Source organism: Pelobates fuscus, chromosome 11, assembly GCF_036172605.1.
Source record: "Pelobates fuscus isolate aPelFus1 chromosome 11, aPelFus1.pri, whole genome shotgun sequence".
NCBI lineage: Eukaryota > Metazoa > Chordata > Amphibia > Anura > Pelobatidae > Pelobates > Pelobates fuscus.
Window position 1 is genome coordinate 118,244,091 of NC_086327.1, and position 12,257 is coordinate 118,256,347.

Consider the following 12,257-nt stretch of genomic DNA (forward strand, 5'->3'; position numbering starts at 1 on the left):
GAACACCCTTGAAGGTGTTTAAGGAGATTAGGGCTAATTTAGAGGATTCTTCTTAGACCTCTCTGAGTCTTTATAGCCCTTCTACCTATCCAGCATTTCTGGAAACTAGCTAAGAGAAAGGGTGGCTGTGTGTCTGTGATACATTTAACTTTATATCACATTATTGACACTTTATCTCCATACTCTCTGCCTATACCCATCTATTTAGAGGGAATTTCCTTGCCCCTGCCAATATTATATAATAGGTAATAGTATTAGCATGATTACACAATTAGGTCTCTGAGGACAGGTGTCAATCCATATCTGCCAAGAGACCCTATGTAGAAGGAACAGTCCCTATTCTGCTCTGTGTCAGTGTGTATCAGTGATCCTTAGGATAGGTGTCAATCCATATCTGCCAAGTGACCCTATGTAGGAGGAACAGTCCCTATTCTGCTCTGTGTCAGTGTGTATCAGTGATCCTTAGGATAGGTGTCAATCCATATCTGCCAAGTGACCCTATGTAGGGGGAATAGTCCCTATTCTGCTCTGTGTCAGTGTGTATCAGGGATCATTAGGACAGGTGTCAATCCATATCTGCCAAGTGACCCTATGTAGGGGGAATAGTCCCTATTCTGCTCTGTGTCAGTGTGTATCAGGGTCTCTGAGGACAGGTGTCAATCCATATGTCAAGGTGTCAATATGTCATATGTCAGGTGTCAATCCATATCCATTGTGATTTAGGACTGTTAGGTGATTTCTGCCCTTTATGGATTAAAACCAGACTCTGCATCAACTGTGTAATTTTCCATGGGAGTTTTGCCATGGATCCCCCTCCGGCATGCCACAGTCCAGGTGTTAGTCCCCTTGAAACAACTTTTCCATCACTTTTGTGGCCAGAAAGAGTCCCTGTGGGTTTTAAAATTCGCCTGCCCATTGAAGTCAATGGCGGTTCGCCCGGTTCGCCGGTTCGCGAACGTTTGCGGAAGTTCCCGTTCGCCGTTCGCGAACCGAAAATTTTGTGTTCGCGACATCACTAATGATAACTAAAATGGATTTGCCATGAGAGATGTAAGCAAAATAAAGTGAGCTTTAATATGTATGAAAGTTGACCAGGTACCTGAAGTGTCCCTTTAAGGTTATCAAAATAGGAACCAATTCCTGCCAAGGTATCTTTATGAGAGCACTTAATTGTATTTGCTCTTCCGGTGATTGGAAGAAGCTGCAGAAATGTTATTGCACATGTGATAGTCCTTTATTCCTTTTAGTAGTTGGCACAAAACAAAGTATATCCGTTGTACCAGTGGCTGATCTAGACTTTGTGAGTCCTTAGGTGAAACTCAAACTTAAGGCCCCCACTTACACCCAAATAATAAAAAAAATACATAGGGGATGCATTGTTTGTGTATAAGGAGCTGTAGTTTTATTGACAGGCGGGCTTGCAGCACTGGATATAGAAAGATAGTCTCTGTATTAATTGTTCAGAGGCTTGCAGTGTCGCAGCTTCTTGTGCCGCTGTGTTGTGAGCTCTCTGACTGTAATTATGGCATAATTTGCAAACTAAAGTAATTTGCATTTAACAAATTTAATTAGCAATTATGCTAATCGTTTATACACGATTGTGGGGTGAAGGGATTATTGGAATCAAAAATAAAAATTTTGGTTGAGCGAAAAAAGCTTTTAAAAGATAATTTACCAAACAATAAAGTTACAGATAAGAAAACAGTGTCATAGACATTTTCCCCACATATTCTATAATACTTTCACATATACATTATCTTATATAACATCTATGTGTTGTCCCATGTAATGTATACATATGTATATTATATATATTATATATTACCATATTACCTTTGCATTGCCCATACCATACAACCCTCACATTACAACCATAGACACACAAATACATGCACACATATACACACTATGATACACGCACATGCAAATACACACTGATGTACAAAGACACACACATTGACAAATCCAAACAAACTGTCACAATGTAAATCTGGTTGTGTGTATATCAGAGTGTGTCTGGCATTGTCTATGTACCTGAAAGTGTGTGTCTGACAGATAGTATCCGTGTGTGTAAATGTATGTATTTGTGAACTGGCTGGGACCATATGTGTGTGGGTTAGTTGCTTGTAGTTGGTTGTGTGTATGAGGGCTGACTGTGGCCTTTATGCATTGTGTTATGGCAAAGCTATGTTTCTTGACTGTGGGCATGATGAATGTCTTCCGCTGGTGACTGTGATAGGGTGAGTGTGATGGGTTGGGGGTGAGTCTGACAGAATGTGGGAGGTGAGAATAATAGGAGGGTGATTGTGACATGTTTGTGAAGGTGAGTATCACAGGCTTGGGGTGAATGTGGCATGGTTAGAACATGGAGTGTGACAGGGCAAGGGGAGGTTAGTGTGACATGATTGGAAGAGGTTAATGTGACAGTGTGAGTGTGGCAGGGTGAAGGGAGTGAGTGGGAAGTGCGAGAAAAGATGAGTGTGACTGGATTGGTGGGTTAATGTGATAGGGAGAGTGTGGCAAAGCGAGGACAGGTGAGTTTGGTATGGTTGGAGGGGATTAGAATGACAAGATTAGGAGGAGTTAATGTGAGTGTGGCTAGGTGAAGGGGGTGACAGTTTGTGGGGGTGAAAGTGTTTGGGATGGTGATAGTGTATGTGTAGAGGGTGACAGGGTGCCAGTGGCCTTCAATGTGTGTAGAGGAGGTGACAGTGTGTGGGATGATAGGTTTTGGGTGAGGTTTACCTTTTTTATCTTAGACGATACCCTAGTGGTCCGGTGGCTTCTCTCCCTAGTGGTCCGCTGGGCTAGTTTTGGTCTGCAGCTGCAGACCACATGCTAAGTGTCTCATGATCTCCATAAGTGTCAGAGTATTGCCATGGTAACCTGCAGCAATGCTCTGATTGGCTGGAGATTGTGAGACATCACCCAGTGGAGCTGCCGACTGGAGGTTACATTAGGCTCAGGGTCAGACAGACTGAGTGGAGGGACCCCACACCCGGTGGCATAATGGACAAGCCAAGGTTATGGACTAAGTACATAAAAGTCACAGGCCAAGGACCCAGCGGATCAGTCTGCCCTCAGGTGATATAGGCGACCACAAGGACTTAGATGACCACCTAAATAGCCTAACTAGGGAGCCTATGCTTCCTGGGAACTGAATGCTGGGTTCCTAAGAGGGCATTGTCACCCTATATTTGAACATAAGTTAATAAACTTGGAGCCAGACATTTATGGGCTCCTAAATAATATGAGCAGGAATTTTGTGGTGATATTTGTTTTAAGTGTTTTTAAACTAAACAATATTGCACCATTTGGCTCTTTTTTTTTTTTTGTATTTCATTTTATATCCACTTCTGGAAGTGTTTGATCACATCATCATTAACGTTTTACTGCCACTTCAAGGGCACAGAAATCTGCATTTGGAGCCTTTATCTCTTTAAAAGTCTTCTTTAAAGTGGCACTGTCATGCCGAACTTACCTTTCTCCAATAATTTCCTCTTCTCTTCCTCTCTCAGGATCTTCCTATCTAGTCTAGTTTTCTTTATTTTCCTATGCTTGACCATCTTTGACTTTAGCCGTTCGAAAGTTGCCAGTTAATTTTAATTCACATAATATTCATATTTCATTTTAAACTTAACCACTTACTTATATGTAGTAAATTCCACAGCTAACAGATTGTTTGGAAGACAATTGTGCATGAATGCATGAATGAGTGACCAAATGGAAGAATGGAGCTTTGAAACTATGACTTATGTTAAACTGATTCTTATTTTGTTTAGAAAATAAAGAAATAAAAGCTTACCTCCAGATAAACCACCCAAGGCATCACCAAAGTTGCCACCAAGAGATCTGCTACAGCCAAGCTCACAATTAGGTAATTGGTGGTGGTCTGTAGAGCTTTTTCTCTAGAAACTGCCATGCAAACCAAAACATTCCCAAAGACGATGACGAATATAAGAAGAGTAAGGAGCATGGCATAGTAATTATATTGACCCTTCTCGTCAAATGCTGTACCATTGGTGCCATTATTAATTTCAACATTGTAGGTGGTCAGATTGTGGTTATCCATGTAGTTTAGAATATTCCTGTTCAAGTCAATTCTGAAAAACAAAAGAAAAAAAAATTAGATATGCATTCATTCATTAAATACCAGAATAAATTATAACATTTTTTTTTGTTTAATCTTTTTATTATTTTGTATACATTACAAATGACCATTTAAAACAGAAGACAATATACATGGGCTTTACAAATATATTTTATATATATTTTAGACATAGTATATCAAGGAATATAGAATTATGGTTTAAAAGAATGCTTTTAGGGAATTTCCCTTATTTTATTAATCCAATATTCAAAGTTATGTGCATAGTTTACGTTATTTTTTGAATAGGCAACTCCCCTTTCCATTTCAAGTTGGTAGACAAGTAGATTTTTATATTAGGTAAAATCTGGAATTAAAATTTGTTTCCTATGTCATGCAATAATAATTTTTGCAGGCATAAGACAATGTAGAGTCATTATCTGTTGTTTTCTTGGGAGTTTACCACATTTGAGATGGAATAGGGCTGTTTCTGGGGATTTTTTTAAGTTTATCTTAAGGGCTATCATATTATAATATATCGAACCCCAAAATGTAGTTATTCTTGGACCACCAGTTCCACCAGATATGTAACATTGATCCTTCATGTGCTAGATATCTCACGCAGAGTGAAGAGTTAGTCGGAGATATTTTAACCAAGTCTAGTCTAGTTGGGACTAAGTACCACCTGTGAAATACTTTAAAATATGTTTCTTTAATATTGAGACAATGTATATGTTTTTTTTAAATTAATTTTAGGGAAGAGCACCACTCCTCCTCTGTGATTTTATAGTTCAGGTCTTTTTCCCATTTTTTGGGGGGGGGGTTCTATAAGTGATTTTCTTATTAGTTCAATAGCTATAGAGCTAACTGCTTTGACCTCTTTTCTATTGAACATTTTATGAATTACATAAAAAGGTGGAGCTCAATGCAGCAAATATTCTGAAAAACAAGATAATGCAGCAAAATAGTGTAACACAGTACATGAAAATTTTTGGACATTTGACATTTGACTATTTAGTCTATCCAGGTACTTATCTGGCACAGATTTATTTATTTATTTTACACTCTTTGATTTTTAAAGTAATAAAGCACTTTATTGGATTCACTACCCTGGACCTGGTGTATCTATTATTTGAAACCGGCCAAAAAAGTGAAAGAAAGAACCCAAAGCACTTGGAAGGAGGAACTACAGCACTACTTACACAGAAGGGGTTTGGACAACCTTGAATGGTCCAGAGGCGCATACCACCGGAGTCATATGACGGTATGACTCCAGGCTTGTGAGTGATACCATTATATTTTTATAACCAAAAATTTTCATGTACTGTGTTACACTATTTTGCTGCATTATCTTGTTTTTCAGAATATTTGCTGCATTGAGCTCCACCTTTTTATGTATGTATGCTATGTGTTTTTAAGTGGTGTAGGGGATACCACTTTTTAGGTGTTTGAGCATTAGTCCCTAATCACCCCCACATTGTGCACCCATTTTATTGTATTTTATGAATTAGCTTTTTCTTATCTTCTTCTATCTTTAAAAGGAATTCATTAGAAATGTTCTTACTCTTATATACGCAAACGTTTCTTTATCTGAAACATCCAGTTTTAGTTTTAGAATTTCAAATGGGCTTTGTTTAGAAATTAGTAGAAGATCTTCTATAAAAATGTCTTTATGGATTCTCCACGAGCTGAGATTTAGGTCTGGCATAACTCTTTCTAGGAGTCGCAAATTGGATCCTTCAAATATTTTATTAGCTATCTTAAGATTCTTTTTTTATTAATTGCCACTCCTCTATGAGATGGTTTAAGACCCTTGAATTAAAATATTTTGGTTGATGGTTAACCTTACTAAAGTCATCTCACATCAGAAGGGCTAGGTCTCTTTCTTCTGGTCTAAGTGTTTCTATTTTGAACCAGGCTAGGTCCTTCGAATTATGGATCTGAAATGTATGTATATGAGCAATTATATTTGCCCAATATATCTCTCTTAATAAGGGATAACCCATACCTCCTTTACTACTTTTTTTGCTAAAACCTGTGTCTTGATTCTTGGGGTCTTTCCTTTCCAGATGAAATTAGAAAAGGAGAGTTAGGGGGATTATATTAAAAAGATAGGCCCAGTTAGGGATGATATATGCCTTTATCGTATTGGTTCTTCCCCACCAAGAGATATCTAAGAAACGCCATTCTTTCAGGATTCTATTAATATATTTCATCATTCTCATAACATTAATTTCGACTATTGATTTGGGGTTTGCTGTTATAGTTACTTATATTGAAATTCTTTCTTGGACCAATAAAAATTATATTTGTCTTTTAAGACCTTTAGGGAGGCAGAATTAATGTTTATAGTCAGAGCTATTGTTTCATGAATATAATTAGAAATATCCCCATATTTTTGGATCTCCTGCATTAGATAACCCATTGATACAATAGGATCAACAATAGAAATAAAAAATGTGAACGTTTAATACATAGCAAGCACCAAACTTTTTGATTTTATTATTCTTTATTTTTGTTGTGCATGGTTATACCAGAAACGTTTACTATATCCAACAGCAATAGCAAATCACATAGGAATGGAAGACACTGCAAAACAAGACATACATGAAAGACTGCACATTTTAGAGATAATGGTTAAACATGTGAAACATCAAGGTCATCAGTAAGAAAGCATGTGAGCAGTGTGAGTCAATATAACTGACTGACAAGAGGAGAAGATAAATGATTAATAAACCAAGTAAACTAAGGAGGTTGGCTTAATTCAGTTAAATTATGTTTGGTGTTGCAACACGGTACATGAGTGTTGACGAGTGGACCGATGCATTTGGGCCAAGCTCTTGTAGAAAATCTATGCCCCTAATCTATTGGGTAATGGGGGGGAGAGAGAAGGTAAGTATAACTAACAAAGTATGTCTACAGAAGGCGAATTTGCCTTGTGAGTGAAAGTGCGTATGTCTGTTGCATCTGTCTGCAGTGTTTCAATTAAATCATGAGCAGGTGGAGAGTATTAAAAACCATAAAAAAACAGCCTAGGCTGAAGTCAGCAGTTCAAAACTAAAAAAAATGTAAGAATGAGGGTAGGCTGGGAAAGAAGTCTGTCCTATAAGTGATTTTGTCACAGAGTCTCAGTCTCCCCAAGGGATAAACGGGGCAATTTAGGAGACATTCCAGGCATGACTTGTGGTTGGAGATGAGTGCGGCTCAGACAGGCCCAATGCCTGCAAGATATTTGGACCCTCCGATGGCCCAGATGCTTTGTAAGTTTTCCCTTCTTTAATGAATGTGAGAGATCCACCGATAGCTGAGTCCAACTGCAGGGCTTGTGTGATGGGATGCATAGATTTTCTCCACATCAAAGTGGCCTTGCTCAGGTCCCGATAGAAGGTGAGGGTATGGAACACAAAGTGGAGTGGTGTCTTACCTCACAGGGCCTGTAGGAGCCTCTGCTCATCCGCAAAGGTCTGGCAGCAGAGAATAACGTCCCTTTTAACATTGATTGATGATGGAGAGGCGGCAGAGATTTGGTACAAACCGGCATACGAAAATTGTTTGTAGAGTTTTGCAGGTAGCACAGAGGACAATAGCATCATGCTGAGGCAGGTGAGACAACCTGCACCTCCATTTTTTCCAAGTTTAGTTCAGCAGTGAACATATCTTGGAAGTGCTCCAAGTGCTTGTATGTCTTATTTTGTTATTGGTGCTTTGCCTGTGGGTGTAGTTGGAGCTGCCACTGTGGGGGCTTCCCCCACTAGTTGCTCGGTTGTGGATTCTAGCTTTCGAGGTGTGATCTTGCAGGCTCTAGAAGTTGAAGCCAGCATCTGGCCAATGTCTTAGGTGTTTACAGCTGTAGCCGGAGTCGTTTTTTGCAACTTGCAGCCGATAGTTATGCCCAGTAGGTTAGGATAGTGTTTCTGTGTCAGAGCCATCACTTCTCCAGGAGTTGTTGCAGGGTAGCTGCAGGAATCCCACGTGGTAATCCAAAAGTCCTCGGCACCGGATTTTCGCATCTGTGGTTAACAAGAAAGGCATCCTCTGATTCTGTATGGGTTCCTAAGTGTGAAGTTGATAATTGCACCCCGGAATTTTGTGAGTCTCATGGGGAAAAGGCAAGATTTTGGTTTTGGAGCTCAGAGCTGTGTGCTATGGTGTCTGCTCTGGAATGCTGATAGCTCCCCCCCACCACCACCACCAAACATTTTGTATGCTTTTGCAATACAACTTTATGCTCTTGTTACAATGGAAACCTAAGTACTCAAGCTTATGGTAAACTACAGGTAAACTGAGGGATTGATCAAGGATTGTGTTGACAAGTCTTGAAATTATTTGTGTACCTTTTGATATAAATGGTATTGTGTATCATGTATTTGACAGATGGAACAAGAAAATGTATTTAAAGGAACACTTTAAACATATTTAGATAGCATTTCAGCTTGCTGAAAGAATTCCTGCACATATCATAGCGATATAAATCAATATTGGGGTTAGTATTGGAAATGAACACATAACGCCTTTAGTAGTTTTACAATACATCACATAAAAAAATCTTTACATTGTCTTTGTCATGGACACACCAGTCCAAGTAAATTAACAGTAATTCCCCAACAAAAAATTATTTTGTTTGGTTATTCTAACAGAACATTTATGTATATCTGTCAGGGAACATGCAATTGCATCCAATGGCATTACGTTTCCTTTTGGAAAACTGATTTTTTAATGAATAACTTACTGTGATTAAGTTAAGTGAAAAAAATACTCAAAGGATCCACTTTTAGTTATAGTTTTAAATTATCTTTTCCCTAAATGTATAGTCAAGAGGTTCACATAGAAGTGCTATTGATATTATTTTAAGGGACACATAATCATCAAAAGAACTTTAGCTTAATTAAGTTGTTTTTGTGTACAGATCATGCCCCTGCAGTTTCACCTCCCCTGACTGTAGCTCATACAGCCTGCATGAAAAAATGGTTCATTTTTCAATAAGATTTTAATTTGCTTTAAAGGTTTTTATCTTCTGCTCTTCAAATTTAGCGCTAATCACACACAGGAGACTCCTGCAAGGTCTATCATGCTATTAATCGAGCAGGAGATAAGAGATTCTAAACTAAACAGATTGTGCAATAATGGAAGTGTAATCATTAGATCTCTCTTTACAGGACGTGTTTAGGAAGGCTGTGTAAGTCACATGCAGGGAGGTGTGACTTTGCATTAACAAAGTTATTTATCTCCTAAACGGCAGAGAACTAAGCAGTGAGACTGCATGGGCAATGTCTATACACCAAAATTGTTTAATTATGCAAGAGTTGATTTGATGACTATAGTGTCCCTTTAATTATTTAGTAGCTCCCTCACATGGTAGATGATGCCCATTATTTCTCTTTTTTTTTTTTCTTTTTTTTTTCATCTGTCACTTTGCTGTATTTATTTGGTTAGGCAGTAAATTTATATTTAATACTAGGTAAATATTTTAGCACACTATGTCAAGCCCTTTGACCTGAAACTTGTTTGTTTTTTTATAACCAAGCCATTCTAATTCAGAATATAATCTGTGTTAAAAAATTCACACTATTGAATAAAACATTGCAATCACGACGTGACTATCCTATTTTTATTTCATGAGATGCTTCATTTAACAAACATGAGCAATAACTTTATGAAACTTAAAGGGACACTCTGAAAACTATATCCACTATACCTCACAGTAATGGTGTCAGGAGTATCAAGGGACCCCTCCATTGTAAGTAGTCAATGCTTGTAACAGTTTGACTTCTTACTATTAGACCATTGACTGAGGGCATTAGCCAAGTGTTCGTTTACACTTATGATTAGAATAACTAGTTTGGGACCTAGAGGCCAATGTACGATTCTATAAACAACCAGTAATAATCAATAATGTATTTTTTGTTGTTGTTGTTTAAAGCTGACGGTATTATGCTCTGTGTTAAGACTTTAATAAGGATATTGTAAAAGCATCATTCAAAAATGTGATGCAAGCAAACATCTCAATTTATTTTTAAATGTTTCCTTTGTTAAAAAATTTACTGGATATATATATCAGAATCAACCAATCAATCAATAAAAACATAAATCTAAAAAAAAAAAAACGAACACACAAACACAAGAAAACAAAAATAACGGTAGAATAGATTTTAGCTAGTCAATTATGGCCTCAAACACAATCTATTGTTATATAATTATTAACATTAGATGTTAATGGCAACCAATGAGCTGCGATCACAATCATGCCAATAGTTTCGATAACACTTGTGCTATTATTGAATCTGCAAAAACAGGTCCTATACCAAACATTAGATTAGGGTTAAGCATCCTCCTGCGCTCCGGATGTTGTGGACTAAATTTCCCCTGATGCATTTGCCAGCATTACGGCTGCAAGAGCATTATGGGATGTGAAGTCCAGATCATCTGGAGTGCCAAATGTTGCCTAACCCTGTGTTAGGGAGTCAACACATTACTTAATAAAGTTTGCCTTATCAAAATTAGTAGCCAAAATGATCTGATGAATTACTGAATATTTTTTTTTGACAAATACTCAATAAACTAACAAATACCTTTGTTCCTAAGCAGAACATATACCACAAAGACCTCTCCTGAGCTGATGACATTTGGAAGGAATGTCAATTAAAGTATACAAACAATTCCTGGTAATCAATTGAAGTAAATAATATTACAAAATAATACACCTGTAAACTATGGCCAAAATATCAAACTCAATGCACACGTATATCAATGTTGACTTTGAACAAAACAGGTTAATATCACACATCACCTACTATCACCAGTGCTGCTGTTGATAATCTCTATCCTCTGATGCCACAATTTGTTTGTCCTTAACCTCGTGCTCTCAACCTACTGAGTTTAAGAATGCATAATCAATACAAATTACACAAGTTAAGCCTGATCTTGAGTCAATAATGTTTTCTTTCATCTGCATTACTGGTAAAAAAAAAAAAAAAGATTTGGAAATTTTAATTTTGGAAATTTGAATCGATCAGTCTCCTGAAATACTGGCCAACGTGCAGAAAATGTTACTGATCCAATATGGGAGTAGGCAGCCTTCAACACTCCAGATGTTGTGGACTACACTTCTCATAATGCTCTTACAACCATCATGCTGGCAAACCATCAGGGGATTTAATATATGTTCTGGATTGTGATTTTAAACATAGGATGTATGGCTGGCACATGCAGGGCCGCCTACAGGAGGTGACAACCATGACGGTTGTAACGGGCCTGGCGGCCCGGAATGCTCTGGCAGTCCTGGGCCCCACTTTCCCTCTCTGCACACATAGATAGCGAATATCGCGATCTATGTGTGCAGCCGTGGGCCCCCGGTTCCCTGTTACCGCAGAGGGGGCCCAGGCAGCACACTGCTTCTCCTCTCTGCTAATAACTCTCGCGAGACCCGGTTGCCATGGCAACGCTCCACGGGTCTCGCGAGAGTTATTGTAGGAGAGAAGAGAAGAAGCAGTGTGCTGCCTGGGCCCCCTCTGCGGTAACAGGGAGCCGAGGGCCCCCCACCGGACCACCAGGGATGGAATCTCGCCCCTCCCTGGACAAAGGTAAGCGGGGAGGGGGGAGAAACAATTTATTAAATTACATTTTTTTTTAAAAAAAAATTATGTGAAAATGCCCCTTCTTCCCCCTCCTCCTCCCCTCCAGATTGCACATTTACACACACACACACACTACATACACTGCATACACTGACACAACACACACACACTGCATACACTGACACAACACACACACTGCATACACTGACACAACACACACACTGCATACACTGACACAACACACACACTGCATACACTGACACAACACACACACTGCATACACGGACACAACACAACACACACACACACTACATACACTAACACAACACACACACACGACATACACTAACACAACACACACACACACACTAACACAACACACACACTTACATATACTGACACAACACACAAACACACACTACATACACTAACACAACACAAACACACTGTCATGACATGAAGGGGTGCTGCCCTGCAACAGCACTATCCCTTTAAGTGTGGGAACCAACTTAGCAGAGAAATAATTCTAGGACACGATAAATGGAGTAATAAAGAAAATGTATTAAGGCAAACCAAAAGGATATAGATATATATAT

General features: G+C 38.5%; 1 protein-coding gene across 1 annotated transcript in view; it reads right to left on the minus strand.

The window, feature by feature from the left end:
• The window catches only part of DRD2 (dopamine receptor D2), a 272,797-nt gene that overhangs the window by 99,892 nt on the left and 160,648 nt on the right, over positions 1-12,257 (minus strand). Inside the window, exon 3 of the mRNA XM_063437078.1 lies at positions 3,806-4,103. Coding sequence (XP_063293148.1) covers positions 3,806-4,072 — 267 coding nt within the window. The 5' untranslated portion in view covers positions 4,073-4,103. The remainder of the gene's footprint in view (positions 1-3,805; positions 4,104-12,257) is intronic.